General features: G+C 36.5%; 2 protein-coding genes across 3 annotated transcripts in view; both read left to right on the top strand.

Annotated features, from left to right (window-relative positions):
* The first annotated feature begins 933 nt into the window (after positions 1 to 933).
* LOC105032508 (uncharacterized) lies at positions 934 to 10,159 on the top strand. The gene is made up of 6 exons (XM_073248113.1): positions 934 to 1,251; positions 1,350 to 1,479; positions 1,681 to 2,325; positions 2,399 to 2,585; positions 7,597 to 7,692; positions 9,339 to 10,159. The coding sequence occupies exons 1-5, from the start codon at positions 1,175 to 1,177 to the stop codon at positions 7,620 to 7,622; spliced, it is 1,065 nt and encodes a 354-aa protein (XP_073104214.1). The 5' UTR covers positions 934 to 1,174; the 3' UTR covers positions 7,623 to 7,692; positions 9,339 to 10,159.
* A 1,256-nt stretch (positions 10,160 to 11,415) lies between these two features.
* Positions 11,416 to 15,368, top strand: part of LOC105032507 (probable E3 ubiquitin-protein ligase RHY1A) — a 4,608-nt gene continuing 655 nt past the window's right edge. Inside the window, exons 1-2 of one of the 2 annotated variants that reach the window (XM_010906964.4) lie at positions 11,416 to 11,809; positions 15,054 to 15,247. In XM_010906964.4, coding sequence (XP_010905266.1) covers positions 11,546 to 11,809; positions 15,054 to 15,247 — 458 coding nt within the window. In that variant the 5' untranslated portion in view covers positions 11,416 to 11,545. The remainder of the gene's footprint in view (positions 11,810 to 15,053; positions 15,248 to 15,368) is intronic. The other variant, XM_010906965.4, reaches the window with a different exon arrangement.

The raw sequence follows: 15,368 nt of genomic DNA on the forward strand, positions 1-15,368 counted from the left end.
GCATCGTTACTTCGACAATATTGTTGGTAGTTATGTCTTTGTTTATGGATAGAATGATTGTTCAAAATAGACGTTTGATATATATTTTTAAATTTTTAAATTTTTATATTATTATAATTATTATTTTGTAAAGATAATACGCATGAAAGTGGAGATGAAAGAGTAGGATTTTAGAGATAAGATTGCACTCTCTTAAAATTTTTATTATGATAAAAAAAATAAGTAATATAAATATCAATGAGTATACTTTAAAAATAGGGGTGAGGATATTATCTTCTTATATTTAAACATGAAATTTCTTCTCAATATGTACAACCAAAACGATGGCCAACTAGCATATCCCAATTCTTAGAATATTCAAAGACAAATAATATTATTTAAAGTAAAATGTATCAGTCAAATATAAATATCAACCATTATACTTCAAAAATAGGGTTGAGGGTATATCTCTCTATATTCAAACATGAAATTTTTTCTCAATATATATAACAAAAATGTTGGCCAACTAGCGTATCCTAATGCTAAAAATATTTAAAAGCAATTAGTGCTATTTAAAACTAAATATTTTAATAAAAATTATATACGGATCATAATAATATTATAATAATTATTTTAAAAAATAATTATTATATGACAATCATTACTTCAAACATATCATACCATACAAATAAGTCAGCTATCCCATCCAATCCTAAGGGGCCCTTGACCAGAAAAAAAAAAAAGAAAAAAGAAAAAAAGAAAGAAAAAAGCAGTGTAATTATATTAAGACACGGTTTCCGCGTGTGACATGAATAGTTTCTCATCTTTCACGAGTATATCAAGGAAGGCTACACTTATTTAAGAGCATTTAATCGAATATTTATGATTCTCATATTTATTATTTCCCGCATTGCAGCTTCAACCATTTCCGTCCAAATCCGCCCACCCTTCTCCAGAGTGCCCCCGCCGCCCGCGACGAGCCGCACCCGCCGCCGGAGAATCTGATCTAATCCGACGGCCCTGATCGCATCCGAGCAACTAATTAACAATCCCGTAAAACTAGTCGCCCCCTTCTCCCTCTTAAATTAGCAAGAGGGTCGCCGCCCAACTCCGATTCTAGGGTTTGGTTTCCATTTCTTCTGGAATCTCGAACCTGTGTCGTGTTTCCTTTCGATTTCGAGGGGGGTTTCTTCGGATGGCCACGAGCTTTGATCGATGGGAGAAAGATCCTTTCTTCTCCGCCGCCGAGGAGGTCCAGGAAGCCGCCGATAGGTACGGGATCATTGAGGGTTTTCTCGTTCCTCTTCTCGTTCGTAGTCTTTTAGATTTTGGAGGATTCTAGCGTTTTTTGTTGCTTCTCCGCTTTGTAGGTTGGAATCGATTTATAGGCAGTGGATCCAAGAGAGGAAACAGGCGTCGAAGCTCCCAGGAAGAAGCGAATGCGCCTCCGTCGAGCTCCACAGAGAGCTTCACACAGCCCTCGGCACCGCAAAATGGCAGGTGATTTTTGGTTCCCATTGTTTTTCTCCCAAAATCTCTGACTTCGATTCGTTTCTCGGGATTTTTATGGAAAGAATCGTTCAAAATGGGATTTTGATCCCATTTTCTCTTCAAAAAAATCTCTCTTTTAATCGGTTCCTGGGTATTTTTCGTGGATGGAATTGTTCGAAAATGGAACTTTGACCTTACTCAAATTCTCAGCTCGAGGAATTGGAGCGGGCGGTCAGGTCGAATGATGATGCCTGTTTGGCGGGGGAAGATACAAGAGCTCGGCACAGCCAATTCCTGGCAGCAATTGGAAATCGGATATCAGTGATGGAGAATGCTTTGAAGGAATCTAACATCGAGGCGGGCGAGGCTGCACTGAGCTGGGTCCGATTGGATGAGCGAGAACGAGACGAGCTTGCTCGATTCCTATCCTGCCCTGTCTTAGAAAGAGAGGAGTCATTGATGATTCCATCTGTTGGTGACCTTGATAATAGGAACGGTATGATGAAAATGAATGGAGAGCCTTCTGTTGGCAGCTCGAAGAATTCTTGCAACTCAAATGAATCGTATTCATGGGAAACGAGGGAGGAGAGGGTGCCCGGGCCTCGGAGGGCAGCAAGCGCCAGTGCTGATATCGGGGCATGGAAGATTTTGGTTCCCAGTGAGGGCGAGGATACTTCCGAGAGATCATCTGATGATCGACCTAATGCCCCCCCTCCAAGGATACTTACCTTCTCTGTGTTAACTGGTGCTTTAGAATCAACATCTAGAATGAAATGGTACAAAAATGGGTTCAGGAAGTGGAAAGCAAGGCACCAGCATGATGCGACAGACTCGATCCCCTTACAAAATCATCAGGTTAGAATTTCTGCTTGTCTTAATGTCTTTTGTCCATTCATTATAGTTCTTATTTCCTTGTCTATTATTCAAGGAATTTAATGGTTGCTATGAGAGAAGTAAAAGTTGCCTTAGCAATTGTGAAGAGGAGAAATGTGATAAGCAGCTTGATGGGTGGGTTGGAGCTCTTCAAAGACAACTTCAAAGGTCTCAGTATCAAATTCAGTATGGTCGGCCTATTCAGATTATTCTTTGGGCAATTCTTGCTGTCTTATTGATTGGTTAGTTCCTTTAAATTTCTTTTTTTATCATTGGTGCGATTATATTGTTGGTGGCCTCTGATTACCTTTTCAACTTTATAAGGTGAAAAAAGTGTTTTTGATTGTTTGAGGACATCTTGTATACTTTGTGCTCTTTGTGATGTCAAATATTTCTGGACCTAGGTCAGATTTCAAACAATGGCAATATGTTCAGAAAAAGAGAAAAAGAAAAGAAAGTGGACATAAAACTTTGTTTTCTTTAGTCATTTTCAATTGTAAAAGCAAAATATTTTTTTTAAAGCAAAACAAAATTTTGAAAACAAAAACATATGAAAGAAATTCAATCCCCTTCAAGTTGTTCATGGATAACGGAAAACATATATCAATGAGCTTATTCCGTTGCTTGTCAAACAACTATATTCTATGGATGAAAATTTGGATTGTGGCCCGGGGGCAAGTGGTTTTAGACAGTTTGATTCCCGAAGTACCTTTGGTGCAAACAAGCCGAGCTGAGCTCGATGGTAGTTGCTCAGAGTTGGCTTGTTATATAGAAAAGGGTAATTGAGTTCGAGCTGAACTTGAGTTAAGCTTGAATATGTTGGCTTAAGCTTGGTTCATTTGTCATGTGAACTGATCTTGAATAAGCTTTTTCATTTACTTAAGCTAGCTGCTATTGATTTTTGGAAGTCCAAGGTGTTCTAGCTTGTCTCATTCATGACCTAGGCAGTAAAAGATGTTAAGGCTTCCTCCTTTTTTTGCTGAGCAGAGATGAAATAAACCATTATTGAGCTGAGCTGGAGGCAAGATGTTCCTTTGCAATCCTAGTGGATGCATTGTGTCTTGGGAAGAAGTAAAGACAGAAAGAGAAGAGGAATGGTAAGGAGAAAACTGAAAAGGGAAAGGAGGAGGAGGATAAGATAAAAAAGGATACTAATTAAAATGGAAAATAAAATAAAGAAGAAGATATTCTATAGGTGGTAGAAACCTTGTAACTTGTAGGTTTAGAACCACAAAAGCATGAGATAGAGCAAGTGAATTTGTTATGAAAAAGGCCATAGCCATAACAAGTAAGCATTCCTTCTACCATTCATTTCTATGAAGAGCGACATGAGTATATATAAGATAAATCTGTTATGTGTTAAACATTCAATGAGAAATGAGCAAAGCAAGTAGCACTCATGATGTTGAGTTGTTGAATATCTTAATACTGTCATATTTAATATGCAAACATGATGTCTATACTTCTAATATAGGATTCATTTGGGTTATCTATGATCTACATTCGACCTTGTTGGTCTTACCTTGTCAACTTTTGCGGTCGAACTGGGGTAGGTTCTACATGCAACTTTTAAATGAATCAGACATTCCACTTTATGGGACACATACATAGATTAATCACATTATTGCAACTTGTAAATGGGGGTTGTGTGTGTGTGTAGGGGTAGACTTGGATAAGATCGATCGGATTTGGGCTCAGATTTAATCAGATTAAAATTGAATAATGGAGGTCCTATATCAATGATCCAAGTCATTAGATGTGATCTATTATCTCAAAACTATTTGCACACAAAAAATTATATGATTTAAAGACCCCTAGCCTCTGCATCAAGTGATCAAAAAATACATCTAATTCAATTTTATTTAGGCTGTCCAATTTTTGACTATTTGATGTATAGGCTAGGGGTCTCAAATCATATAATTTTTGTGTGCAAGCAACTTTGAGGTTGTAGATCGCATTTAATGGCTTGGATCATTGATGTAGGACCATCATTATAGAGTTTTGACCTAATCGGATCTGAGTCTAAATCCAGTCGACCTAATTCTAGCCTCTCTCTCTCTCTCTCTCTATATATATATATATATATATATATATATATATATCAAGTATGTGTACTTTACTATGTCAGGATATATGTGAATTATGTATTAAGTACAAATATATGAAAGAAAAGTTACATATTCACATATGTTGCATGTGTGGATTTTGTTATTAAATAAATCATAAGTATGTCTACACCTCATTAGTATAAATGATATGCGTTTATTATACAAAATTTATGTCTATCATATATAGTACACAACTTGGTTTTTATGCTGAAGTATTTATATTTAGTTAGTTTAGGTCTATGTTTTTTTTATACAACTGATATGTTGAGTTTGAATCAACATACATAAAAAAATATAATTAAGCATACGAGCACTCTTTGCCTAGATGGTAAATCTTGCCTATTTGCCTTGTTAGGGGTTGCCTTTCCAATACTGGTTATGAATTAAAATGATATGGACTAGTGTTCTATAGGGTCGTTAGGGTTGGCTATATGAATCCTTTTTCTCTATTCTGCTCTATTTAGGGCCATACTTCTTGAAAGTTGTAAAGATATCAAGCCTTTTCTTGTTCAATCTCATGTGATTTTTGGTTCACCTCTACCCATCTTTCCTTCTACATAAATGAAGTCACTCCTTTGTACTGGTACACCCTTGAACCTACGTCATACATCCCATCTGAGTTATCATTCTCTCAATTTGTCTTCAATTGGCGTCTCCTCTACCTTTTTACAAATGACTTTATTTTTTTTATTTTGTCTTTTCTTGCATTATCCACATATCCATCTCAACATTCTCATTTCAACCACACTCATCTTGTGCAGATGTTGCTTTCTAACTGCCTAGCATTCTGTATTATAAAACATAGCTGGTCGTATGGCTGTCTTATAATTTTTTTCCTTCAAGTTGGTAGGCATTGTAGGGTCATATCCCAGCTGCGCTTTTCCATTTTATCCAAACTGCTTTGTTCTTTTATATAACATCCTCTTCAATCGCTCATTCCTTACGAATAATCGATCCTACACACTGAGCATGATCATTCTTAGCAACCGGGATATGGTGGAAAAATGAAAAGAAAAGGGATCAAGAGGCAACATGTCCATGTTTAGACTGTTTTTAAATTTTCAATGAAACATTTGATTTGGCCATGACAATCAGACCAAGAGGGAAGTGGGCCATTATTTGGGAAAGAAAATAATAAAACAAATTGGTTTGCTCATTGATAACGAGCAGCTAGAAATAATTTTTTATCTTCTGTTAAATGCTGATATTTGCTGTAAACGGTTGTCGGTAGCAGAAATGAAAGAATGAGATATGAGGAATAGCTTGGAGCATAAGCAATCAGAACTTTTCAAGACCTGAAAGCAGATCCATTTATAGTAAACCAAGGGATATTGTAGGTAAATCACAGATATATAGTGAATTTGAAAAATTAACTATTCAGAGGGCATCTTTACATCTTCAGAACCTGATAAATCAATTCCATACGAGTTGCTTGTTGCAATTATACATCTCTCTCTTTGTTTTTAATGCAAAACCATAACGAACTTGTTTTATGCATTATGTAGAATATCATAGTTCATTCACATAGAAACTACAAAAAACTGAAAAACGAAACAGAATCCCTTGCAGCCAGTGCAAGATAGGCTAAATTTTCTGGGACAAGAAGAACACATGGAAAAGAACTTTTAGTCTAGATTCTAGAGTCTAGGGTCGATTTAAGAGCACCACTGGAATACAGATAAAGGCGACACTATTATAGCTCCAAAACATATGAGACGCATAATTTCAAATTTGTGATGAATACATTATAAAGCAAGAATTCACACAATTAATCATATTTAACTGCTTAATGAGATGACAACCATCCATTAAATTCCTTTACAAATTAAAAACCCAATTAGGATTTAGGTTTAGAAAACATGCTTAAATTCCACCTGATTCCTTAAATGCAGGATATTATTTTCATGGGAAGCTTTTCATTTTTTCCCCAGTGCGATGAAATCTGATTGAGGTTCAAAATATTGGTTAAAAAGAATCATTGATCGAGCTTTGGTTCAAGATATGTCAATGTATGGGCTATGACCAGAAGCTTTAAGCTTAAGAGAAAAGGGAAGAAATGAGGAGAAGATGCTAAGTATAAAAGATAACACAACAGTTAACACAACAGGATGGAAAAAATTTAAAGGCTTAACAATTTTTTATTCTTTGCTTTTCTTTTATACTCTGAAGTGGTAATCAATGATTTATAAAGTAACATCGATAAATTTATTAAAATGCATGATACTTTAGAACTTTGGAACAATAAGTTGTGAAAGTACTGATGACATCATAATGAAAACTATTAATGCTGGTAAATGAATTAAAAAGCTTGACACATCAAAATAATGCTTACTTTCTAACTGTTTAAATATTTTAAGTCATTAGTTGCAAGAGTAACAAGCTGTAGTATGCATATGTAATTAGTTTTTTTTTTTTAAATACATTTTTAATGAAATCCAAGCTATATGCTTGAGGCTATATGTTTTCAGTTGTGTCAAAAACAAGCTGAAATAGGGCTGGAACATAATTATATGTATTTCAACTTTAATCGAGCTTTTTTTTTTGATAATATGGTGGGAATGCCACTTTGATTTTGGAATCTGAAACTTTCTCCTATGGATGCTTTGAGGACAGGGATACCAATAGATGATTTATTTCAATGGGCATATTAATTTCAAGAATTGAATAAAGGCAAACACATCTTGAAATTTGCTATTATTTTTGCTTGAACCTTTGTTAATAGTAAAATTATGTCAGATCTGTTTATTAGCTTATCGGGAAATGCCCATGGTCTTATTCGGTATATGTTTATTCAGTAAAATACCACATGTGATGCTCTATATTCATTGATATGAAATTAAACAAAATACCATATGTTGAAAAATGTTGCATGTCTGTATGACATTGATAATTTTATCTTGAAGATCAGCATTGCAGAGTTAGCAAGTTGTGTCGCTATTGAGACATCTTTTATTTTCCATATTGTCTTTGAGTCAATCGTCCCAGCCAAGAATGAGCATCATGTCAAATAAACAGCAACAATTTTATTACAGAAATAAATAATAATTCTAACCTTTCTATGATATTAGTTTCTTGAATTTCTTTATTCCAAGTGATAGAGTTTATGCTTTGGACAAAAGCCTTACCATTTAACTCATTCATGCAGCAATATTTGCATTTTGTGCTACTTAAAGGAGCTAGTGGAAATTTTTCATTGGTGTATGGGTGTGGAGACAAATTTGCTACTTTAACAGCTGATAAGGTACTTACATGTATATTTGTAACTTGTACCCATGTCCACTGCACATATATTCTGCAAATGGATGAGCAATCTTTTCAATGATATCTGGCTACTCCGGGAAATTATATGTTGTGATTAATCGATTGGGTTGGTTGGTTTTTCTATAACTGCATGCCCTATATAGTGTCCCCATGCTATATTCTTTTCCGTTTGTTATCTGGCCAGTAATTGTCATACATAAGATGGTTGTTTGCAAAACTAAAATTTAAATTGAGTAATTATTACCAGTCAAGAATTTGAATATTTTGTCATTAACTTAATCTTGGTGCTTTGCCTTGTCAAGCGACTGCCTTGCATGTGGCAAGAAAAGTTGCACAAGTTTGTTAACAAACATTGACATGGATATGATAGGAAGTTATATTTCCTCCATAGATAAACTGTCATTGTTAGTTTTATAGTGATGAAAATGTTCTCAATCCTTAATAAATTGTTTGAATCTAATAAAGAAATAAAATATTGTAAACCGTATTTTTACTAATGAATATCAGTTAAACCACACACACCAAACTTTAATAGCTCTAGAAAACACATTTAGATCCACATAATAACCTTTAAGATCATATTTCACACAAGTTACAAATTCATGAGGTTTGGATCTAGTATGATCAGGTGCATTGATGTATATTGTTTTTGGTCTGTTAATTGCAATTTGGAGAAATATTACCTGAATATATTGAGAAACAGCCTCAAGCATGGAAGACATGCATATCTTGATTGTGAGGCCTTGGCATGGTAGTACTTTTCGGTATGGTATTCGCCAATACTCATTTGGTTCTTTGGATTCTATGTTGTTGAATCTATGCCTATCCTCCATCTGAGTTGGAGCTGGCTGAGAAGAGAGGGCTAAGCTAGGGACAAGTGGTATGATCTGAAAGGCTATTAAATCAATATCTTGAGACTTCTGAGGCATCAGAATCTGTCTAAAAGACCGATCTCTATTAGGCTTTTGAGATCAGTGGTCTCAACTAATCCCTTCCACATCTATGTCCTCTGGCCTACTCGTTTCTACATTTCACTTGAAGTTATCCCATGGTTATTGTGGTTAAGGGTCCTAACAGGGCCCAACCTCATGTCCACATGAGATCTCTCACATGGGCAGATGTTACTGTATGGAAAAGGTTAATGAAAAGATAGAGTAGAGTGATTGGGGCTGTTAGCTGCCAGTACCGATTCTGGATGACAACTTATTTGCAATAATAATTTCTAGTATCTTGGAAGTCCTGGGATTGTGGGGTTCCAATTTCTTCATCCACCTGCCTTCTAAAGTCTGTCTTATGCATGTGGGAGATATCTCACAGACAAAGTAGTTGGCATTCTAACAGTCCATACAGACTCGCATTAGATGAAGCGTTATTATTCAAAAAGATAAAAGAAAAGGCATGAGTGCATCTGTCGCAGCAGGTAATCTTGAAGGCATGCATGCGCATTGAATTTCACATTACAAGTGCATTCATGTATCTTAATTTCTTTGTTTGATATTTTTTTTAAAAATGCTTAAATTCTGCTCATGCAAAGAGAGGGTGCTATCTATTTTACTTTTGGCAGCCTTAATGGTTGGTAGTGCATTTGTTAGAAACTGTTGGTTTGAGACTTGAATTGAACTGCAGGAGCAACTGGCCACCTGAGCTTTCAATGGAGAAATGCTTGTGAGACAGCCAGCAGCATGTTGCTGTGTTTCAAAGAACTGTAGTGGGTTCAATGGATGAATGACATCTGATGCGGGAAAAGCACTTGTTTGAGACAGTCAAGTTGTTGGTGTGGTCTTTTGCTAAAAGGCAAGAAAAGATACCAGATTGAACGTAGTGTTCTGTTACTTCTGTACCTTTCTGAAGATTTGGGATCTTGACATCCATCTCAAGGTTTGCTCTTTCCCATGGTTCCCTGCTATTTAGCTACTTCCAGGAGTAACAATAGGCTATCCAAAGAAAGATGGTATTGGGGAAGGCAAGTTGGAGTTTGATTATCCCAGTTCAGAGGGCACATTTGTCAGACAGGTGCTGTTTAATTTGCTTAATCTGATGGCATGCTGCTACCTCCTTCGAAGCTGTTGATCCAGTTGATTGTATTTTAATGTTGTTGTGAGAATGCTACCTTCTTTAATGTTCTCAGATCCCAGAAAGTGCACTCTTTCTGTAACTCGGACATTGAAAGTTACCACATAAGGGTGGATGATGTGGTTTCACACAAAGGTGACTGAAACCAGAGCCTGTTGAAAAACAATTCAATTTTTTAAACTTGACATTGATTGTTGATGAATGTACCATTACACAAAGGAAGTGCATCATCAACTACCATGAGGATTAGTTTGATTTCTTGGCTTACATCTGATGTATATTTCCTTTTGTATTTTCTGATAGGACAGCTTGTTTGTACTCCTAACATTATTTCAGCCAATAGAATAGAATAGAACCAAAATTTTCACCAGCAACGTTTATTGTATGCTTTGTTTCTTCTGAGCATGCTATTTGTTCCAACAAAACTGTCAAGTGGCCTAATTGTTGGTATGTTCAATGATTCTTGGTATGAAACTGATGGTTTCGTGCTGAAGAGGTAAACAAGTTTTTGCTTGGCATGTAATTCATGTCAGAAACATTTTACTGGGCTTTTGTTTTCATTTAAATATGTGTGGTATTTGTGACTTGTTTTACAAAGTCTAGATGTTGCTTTTGTTTTCATTTAAATATGTGTGATATTTGTGACTTGTTTTACAAAGTCTAGATGTCTTTCTTTAGCTTCTCTTCTGCATAGGTCCTTGGATTGCCATTTGCTTGAATTGTTTGATTTGTGTGGGTGGGGGGTTGAAATAGTTGTAACTTTGTGCATGGTGCCTGTTGATGATGAAATGGATATACCTTGCAGGGAGTAGGAGGGGATGCCTTGAGCAGCAACAAAGAGACTATAGACATGCTACGAATTCACTCTTCAGAGCATGCCACCAATCATTCTTATCCAAACCTTTGGACCATGAATTTATAATCATCCCTTTAGGGCTGCAATCAAGCCTAGCCAGTTCAAGTGTAGGTTTGATCAACCTCAGCTTGAAGTGAATTCCAAGCCTGAATTACAAGATCAAGGATGGTTCATCTACACATGAACAAGCTTAATTTCAAGTCAAGCTGAATGCAAGCCTCTTCCAAGTATTATTGAACTTAAGATTGCAGCTTAGGTGGGTTGGATTGGGTTGAGAGCAAACTCTAACCTAACCTAATATCATATCACTCAATCCTAACAACTCAACTCGAGTTGCTCTTGGGTTGGGTTATGTTTAATTCAATCCAACCTCATCTTGTCTTTTACTTCAGGTTGGATCAGGTTAGCTAATTAGGCTAGATTAATGGGTTGAGTTGGGCTAGACGATGTCAATTAGATGGGATCATGTTTGAGACAATTATTTTTGGATTGATATTTGTTGAATTGAGATCTCAATCATTCATAAATTTCAATTGTGCATTATCAGAAACTTTAACAAGCTAAAATTACAAATATATAAATAATCTATATAAAATATAAATATGAATTATTTATTTATATATTAGGTCGGGTTGGGTTAAGTCAGATTTGATTAGCTAAAAATTAGGTTTAGATTGAGTTGACGGTTCGTATTAGTTAGTTCATCAAAAGACCCTTCGCTGAAGCTTCGGCACCACGTCAAAAGTCTTCGACTGCAGCTTCCTTCGCACTTTCCTGGGAAAAAACATCCCAAGCGTTTCATTACCTTCTCCTCCTCCGCCTCCCATTCTTCTTGTAATGAAATATAAATTAACCAGCTGAGAACAAGAGAGACGAAGAAGAGAAAAGAATTGGGATCTATTTCATGACGAGCGCTGCGGAGCTGTTCTATAACCGGAGGTTTCGCTTGGGCCGGAGCTCGGAGCCGGAGCCAGCGCTCGGGCTTCTCCCCTCATCGGACCGAGACACCAGCCTCCGCCATCCCCGCCGCCGCCACGGGCATCGCGACCGGCCCCACCGCCGCGGAGATGGCTGCGATTCTTCCCGCCGCTTCAACGCTGGGGCTCCCCCGGCCCGGCATCCCAGCCACCACCGCGCTTCCCAAATGGTAAGTATAACGTATATGAAGGTAAAATCTTAAGGGATAAATTATGGAACAATTTTTGTACATGTTGTGTTCAATTCTTCCAATTGACGATACCATGAGGTCTTCACCATCAAATTATCCAAGAATTGCTTCTAGAAGTCAAAGATTTTTCATTTATAATCGAAACTGGAAACTGGATTTTGTTTGTATATCTTTAGTTATGCATACAATGATTGTTTAATAACAGATCATGCACTCATTTTGTCTGATGCTTCAGATTGTTTAGTAGGCTTTTTTCGGGATGGATATCGAGGTCAATATTGTCGTATGCTATTTGTTTTAAGCTTTTATATTGCACAGACAAGTATGGATACAAGAGGAATTCGCAAGCTCCTTCGACATCTTTAATGACTTTCAACTTTCAAAAGCGTTTCTGTTTCAGTTACAATTTTGACCCTTCAAAATTTATTGTCGTATGCTCTCCACATGCATAACAAATGCCAGATGATCATTCTAATTAATTAATTAATTAACATTGTAAAAGATTGAATATTTTCAATGTCTATATTGAGTGAAAATTTTTATCATACAATAAAACTCTTTTTGTAATCCATGTACACCCAATTTTTTAAGATACATTAGGATGAAAATTGCCATATTTGCAGTTTTCAAACTTCATGCGCTACTCATCACTGTTGGTGGATTGTATCCTTGCAAAAACTCTCCTGTACACTAGACTCCAGCAGTGCCAGCTTCCTACTCTGAACTTAAAGAGAGACTTGGTGAACTCTTGGCTTAAAGCTCCCACACTTCGGACTTCTTCTGAGGGCCATTTATCTTTTCAATCAATCTTAGATGAGATGAAAGGTCAACTTCAATAATCGAATGGTGGGCTCCATCATATTGCCCGTATCCTCTTAAGGTTGATCTCACAACAGCCACTGTTGTGCTAGCAGTCATTCAATCTCAGTGTGAAGTCTTTCAGTCCATTAATCTAATTGGGATTGACCGATTGAGTCTCTCAATTTGATGGATTCTATCCTTATTCAACAATGGAACACATTGCTTGTGCTTTATTAAAATATTTGGCAAGAGTTTTTTGTTTTTTTGCTGATACCAAAATGAGGCAAGAATGTTTAGTATTTGTATTGAGTATTCAGGGACAGTGCGATGCCTACCCATTTTTAAAGTTAAAAAATTTGTAAAATTGTTTGATACAACATCTTTCGTATTCGACATATATAATTCCACAATTATGCATCCACCTATTATTAGTTCTTATTAATTTTTGATTTCTTTCATGGGCATTTATAGTATCAAATTAGAAATTGTCATTGTCTAAATGAGTCATCATCCAATGTAGAAATGACCTCCTTGTTTATCCTCCAGCTAGCCATGCATGCAAATGCCATCTTTTAATACTGATATTCTATAGTACCTTTGTCTGCTGATATCTGTTGTTGAAAAGTTCAAGCATTTTCCACAATGCATTATTTCCCTCATCAAGTTTTCTGTGCTATTATCTGAAAGAGCAAATTACTTGTTTCTGACATGTTGAACCTCAGGCTTCCCTGCCTGAGGCTTTTGCAAATGCTTTTCCATGGCACTAGATGGTAGCTCCTTCATTGTTCCCTTATCACATAAGAAGCTTCTTCTACTTTACTGTATTAGTGACTGATGGAGGCAGAAGGAAAGAAAACATGATAAAGATACATATATACAGGAACAGGATCTAAAGTTAAACAAGTATGGTCTGCCTTCTGAAGAGAGTTCCAGATTCCATTAATCTTTTTGTCTACTCTTTCAATCATCAGATGCCATTGTTTCTTGATTCATTTATAAGGGAGGTTAATAAAAGTATCGAGCAATTCCACCTTATGGTTGAATGATGAAGAAAGGCTTTTAATATTGATTGTCCATTCCTAACTTAGATAGACAGGAGCTTCTGCTGATATGCTGAGAACTAAATTTAGCAATAGTATTCCAGTTCATAGATGCAGATGTTCCAATCAGCTTCTCATGATAATACTGTGAATATGCTGCAAATTTGGAACATTTGCCAAGTCCTAACATCCATAATGATTAACTTAGCCAATATTTGAGTTTAAACCAACCCTCAGCTTGAATGAGCACCATGTGATTGTGCCAAATTCCAAGAGAAAGTTACTTTGGGAAATAGAGACACGTACTATTTGATTGATAAACTATCCTATCTGACTAGTTATGGCACTTAAGTTCATGTAATTGAGAAACAACCTTATATGATTCAATTGAGACTTGGAAGAGTCCAAGATCTTGGTAAAGAAAGTATTCATTGATATAGGGAACTTAATCCATCTGTAAGGCAGAAATACAAGGGATAGTCTAAATCTCGTTATCAAGGCTTGTCCCAGTCTGCTCCTAGGTGCCTACAGTAGCAGGATGGATAGGGATATAGATTGAGAAGCATTAAGAACAAGAATAACAAGAAAAAAAAGGGGAAATATTGCGTCATGGGATGTGAAGTCATCCCAAGTGCCGGGAAGCAACCATCCTAATCCATCCTATGAGTACTAATTGGGATGGTTAGGATATCTTTTAAGAAAGAACCGGTGTCTTACACCCATGGGACATCCGGATTCAAGATAGAACTAGTATCTTACACCTGTCCAGAATAGAACATGTATTGTTGGGACATGAATCCTTGGATACAATACAAGGTTCCTTCTTTCTGCCCTAGTACAGTCTGTCCCCGAGCTTCTAGATTATGTTGATATGACATTTGATGGCTTAAATGTAGCAAAGAAGATATTGGGTCATAGTGCTTAAGTCTGTCTTAAGTTTGTCACAGCAGTGCCAAGTTTATCCAAATGGTCAACCTCTTCCTGAAGCCAGAGGCAGTGTAATCCAACTGAAAGGTTTCCAACCAAAATTTGTATGGACGTCAGAGAAGCTGAAAAGACTTTCCTGGTCTTCTTCCAAAAATGAAAAGAAAAGAAAACCTCTCCAGGGTAGTTGAGTCTCTTCCTGTATTAAGCATGCCAATAATCAAAAATCAACAATATCCATAGTCTCCCCTGACTGCACAAGAACCCATATCCCTCTTTAATAATCACATAAATATCAACTCTCTTGTAGGTTAAGGCACTTTTATTTTCAGAATACAAGCTACAGTAACTTAGACTTTCCAACAAATAATACATTGTTGAAGTTCTTATGAAATGGCAGACAAGTTTCTTTGATTAGATCAGAATTATTGAGATATTCTGTTGAAATGACAACTTAGTTTGATTTCTGGCATACTCAGGAACATGAATCAGTTTGGTTAGATAATGATGCTGCCATGATATCTGGGACACCCAACAATAATTATGGTGGAACTGCCAGCAGCAGAGCTGAAGGGATGAGATTTCTTAGAAACGATCGACTTCCTGGTACTGTAATACAGGCACAGGCAAGGCTTCTAGAGCGACTTAGAGGAATTTCTCTTACGGGAAGCAGGTCAGCCCATATTCTATTTGGTTCTCTGACACATGATACTCTGCTAGCATTTGTTTGCCAGAGTCATTCATACGCATTCCATTTATATGGACAATTTAGGTTATAGTTCAATAAACACTTG

Source organism: Elaeis guineensis, chromosome 13 (assembly GCF_000442705.2).
Source record: "Elaeis guineensis isolate ETL-2024a chromosome 13, EG11, whole genome shotgun sequence".
Taxonomy (NCBI): domain Eukaryota; kingdom Viridiplantae; phylum Streptophyta; class Magnoliopsida; order Arecales; family Arecaceae; genus Elaeis; species Elaeis guineensis.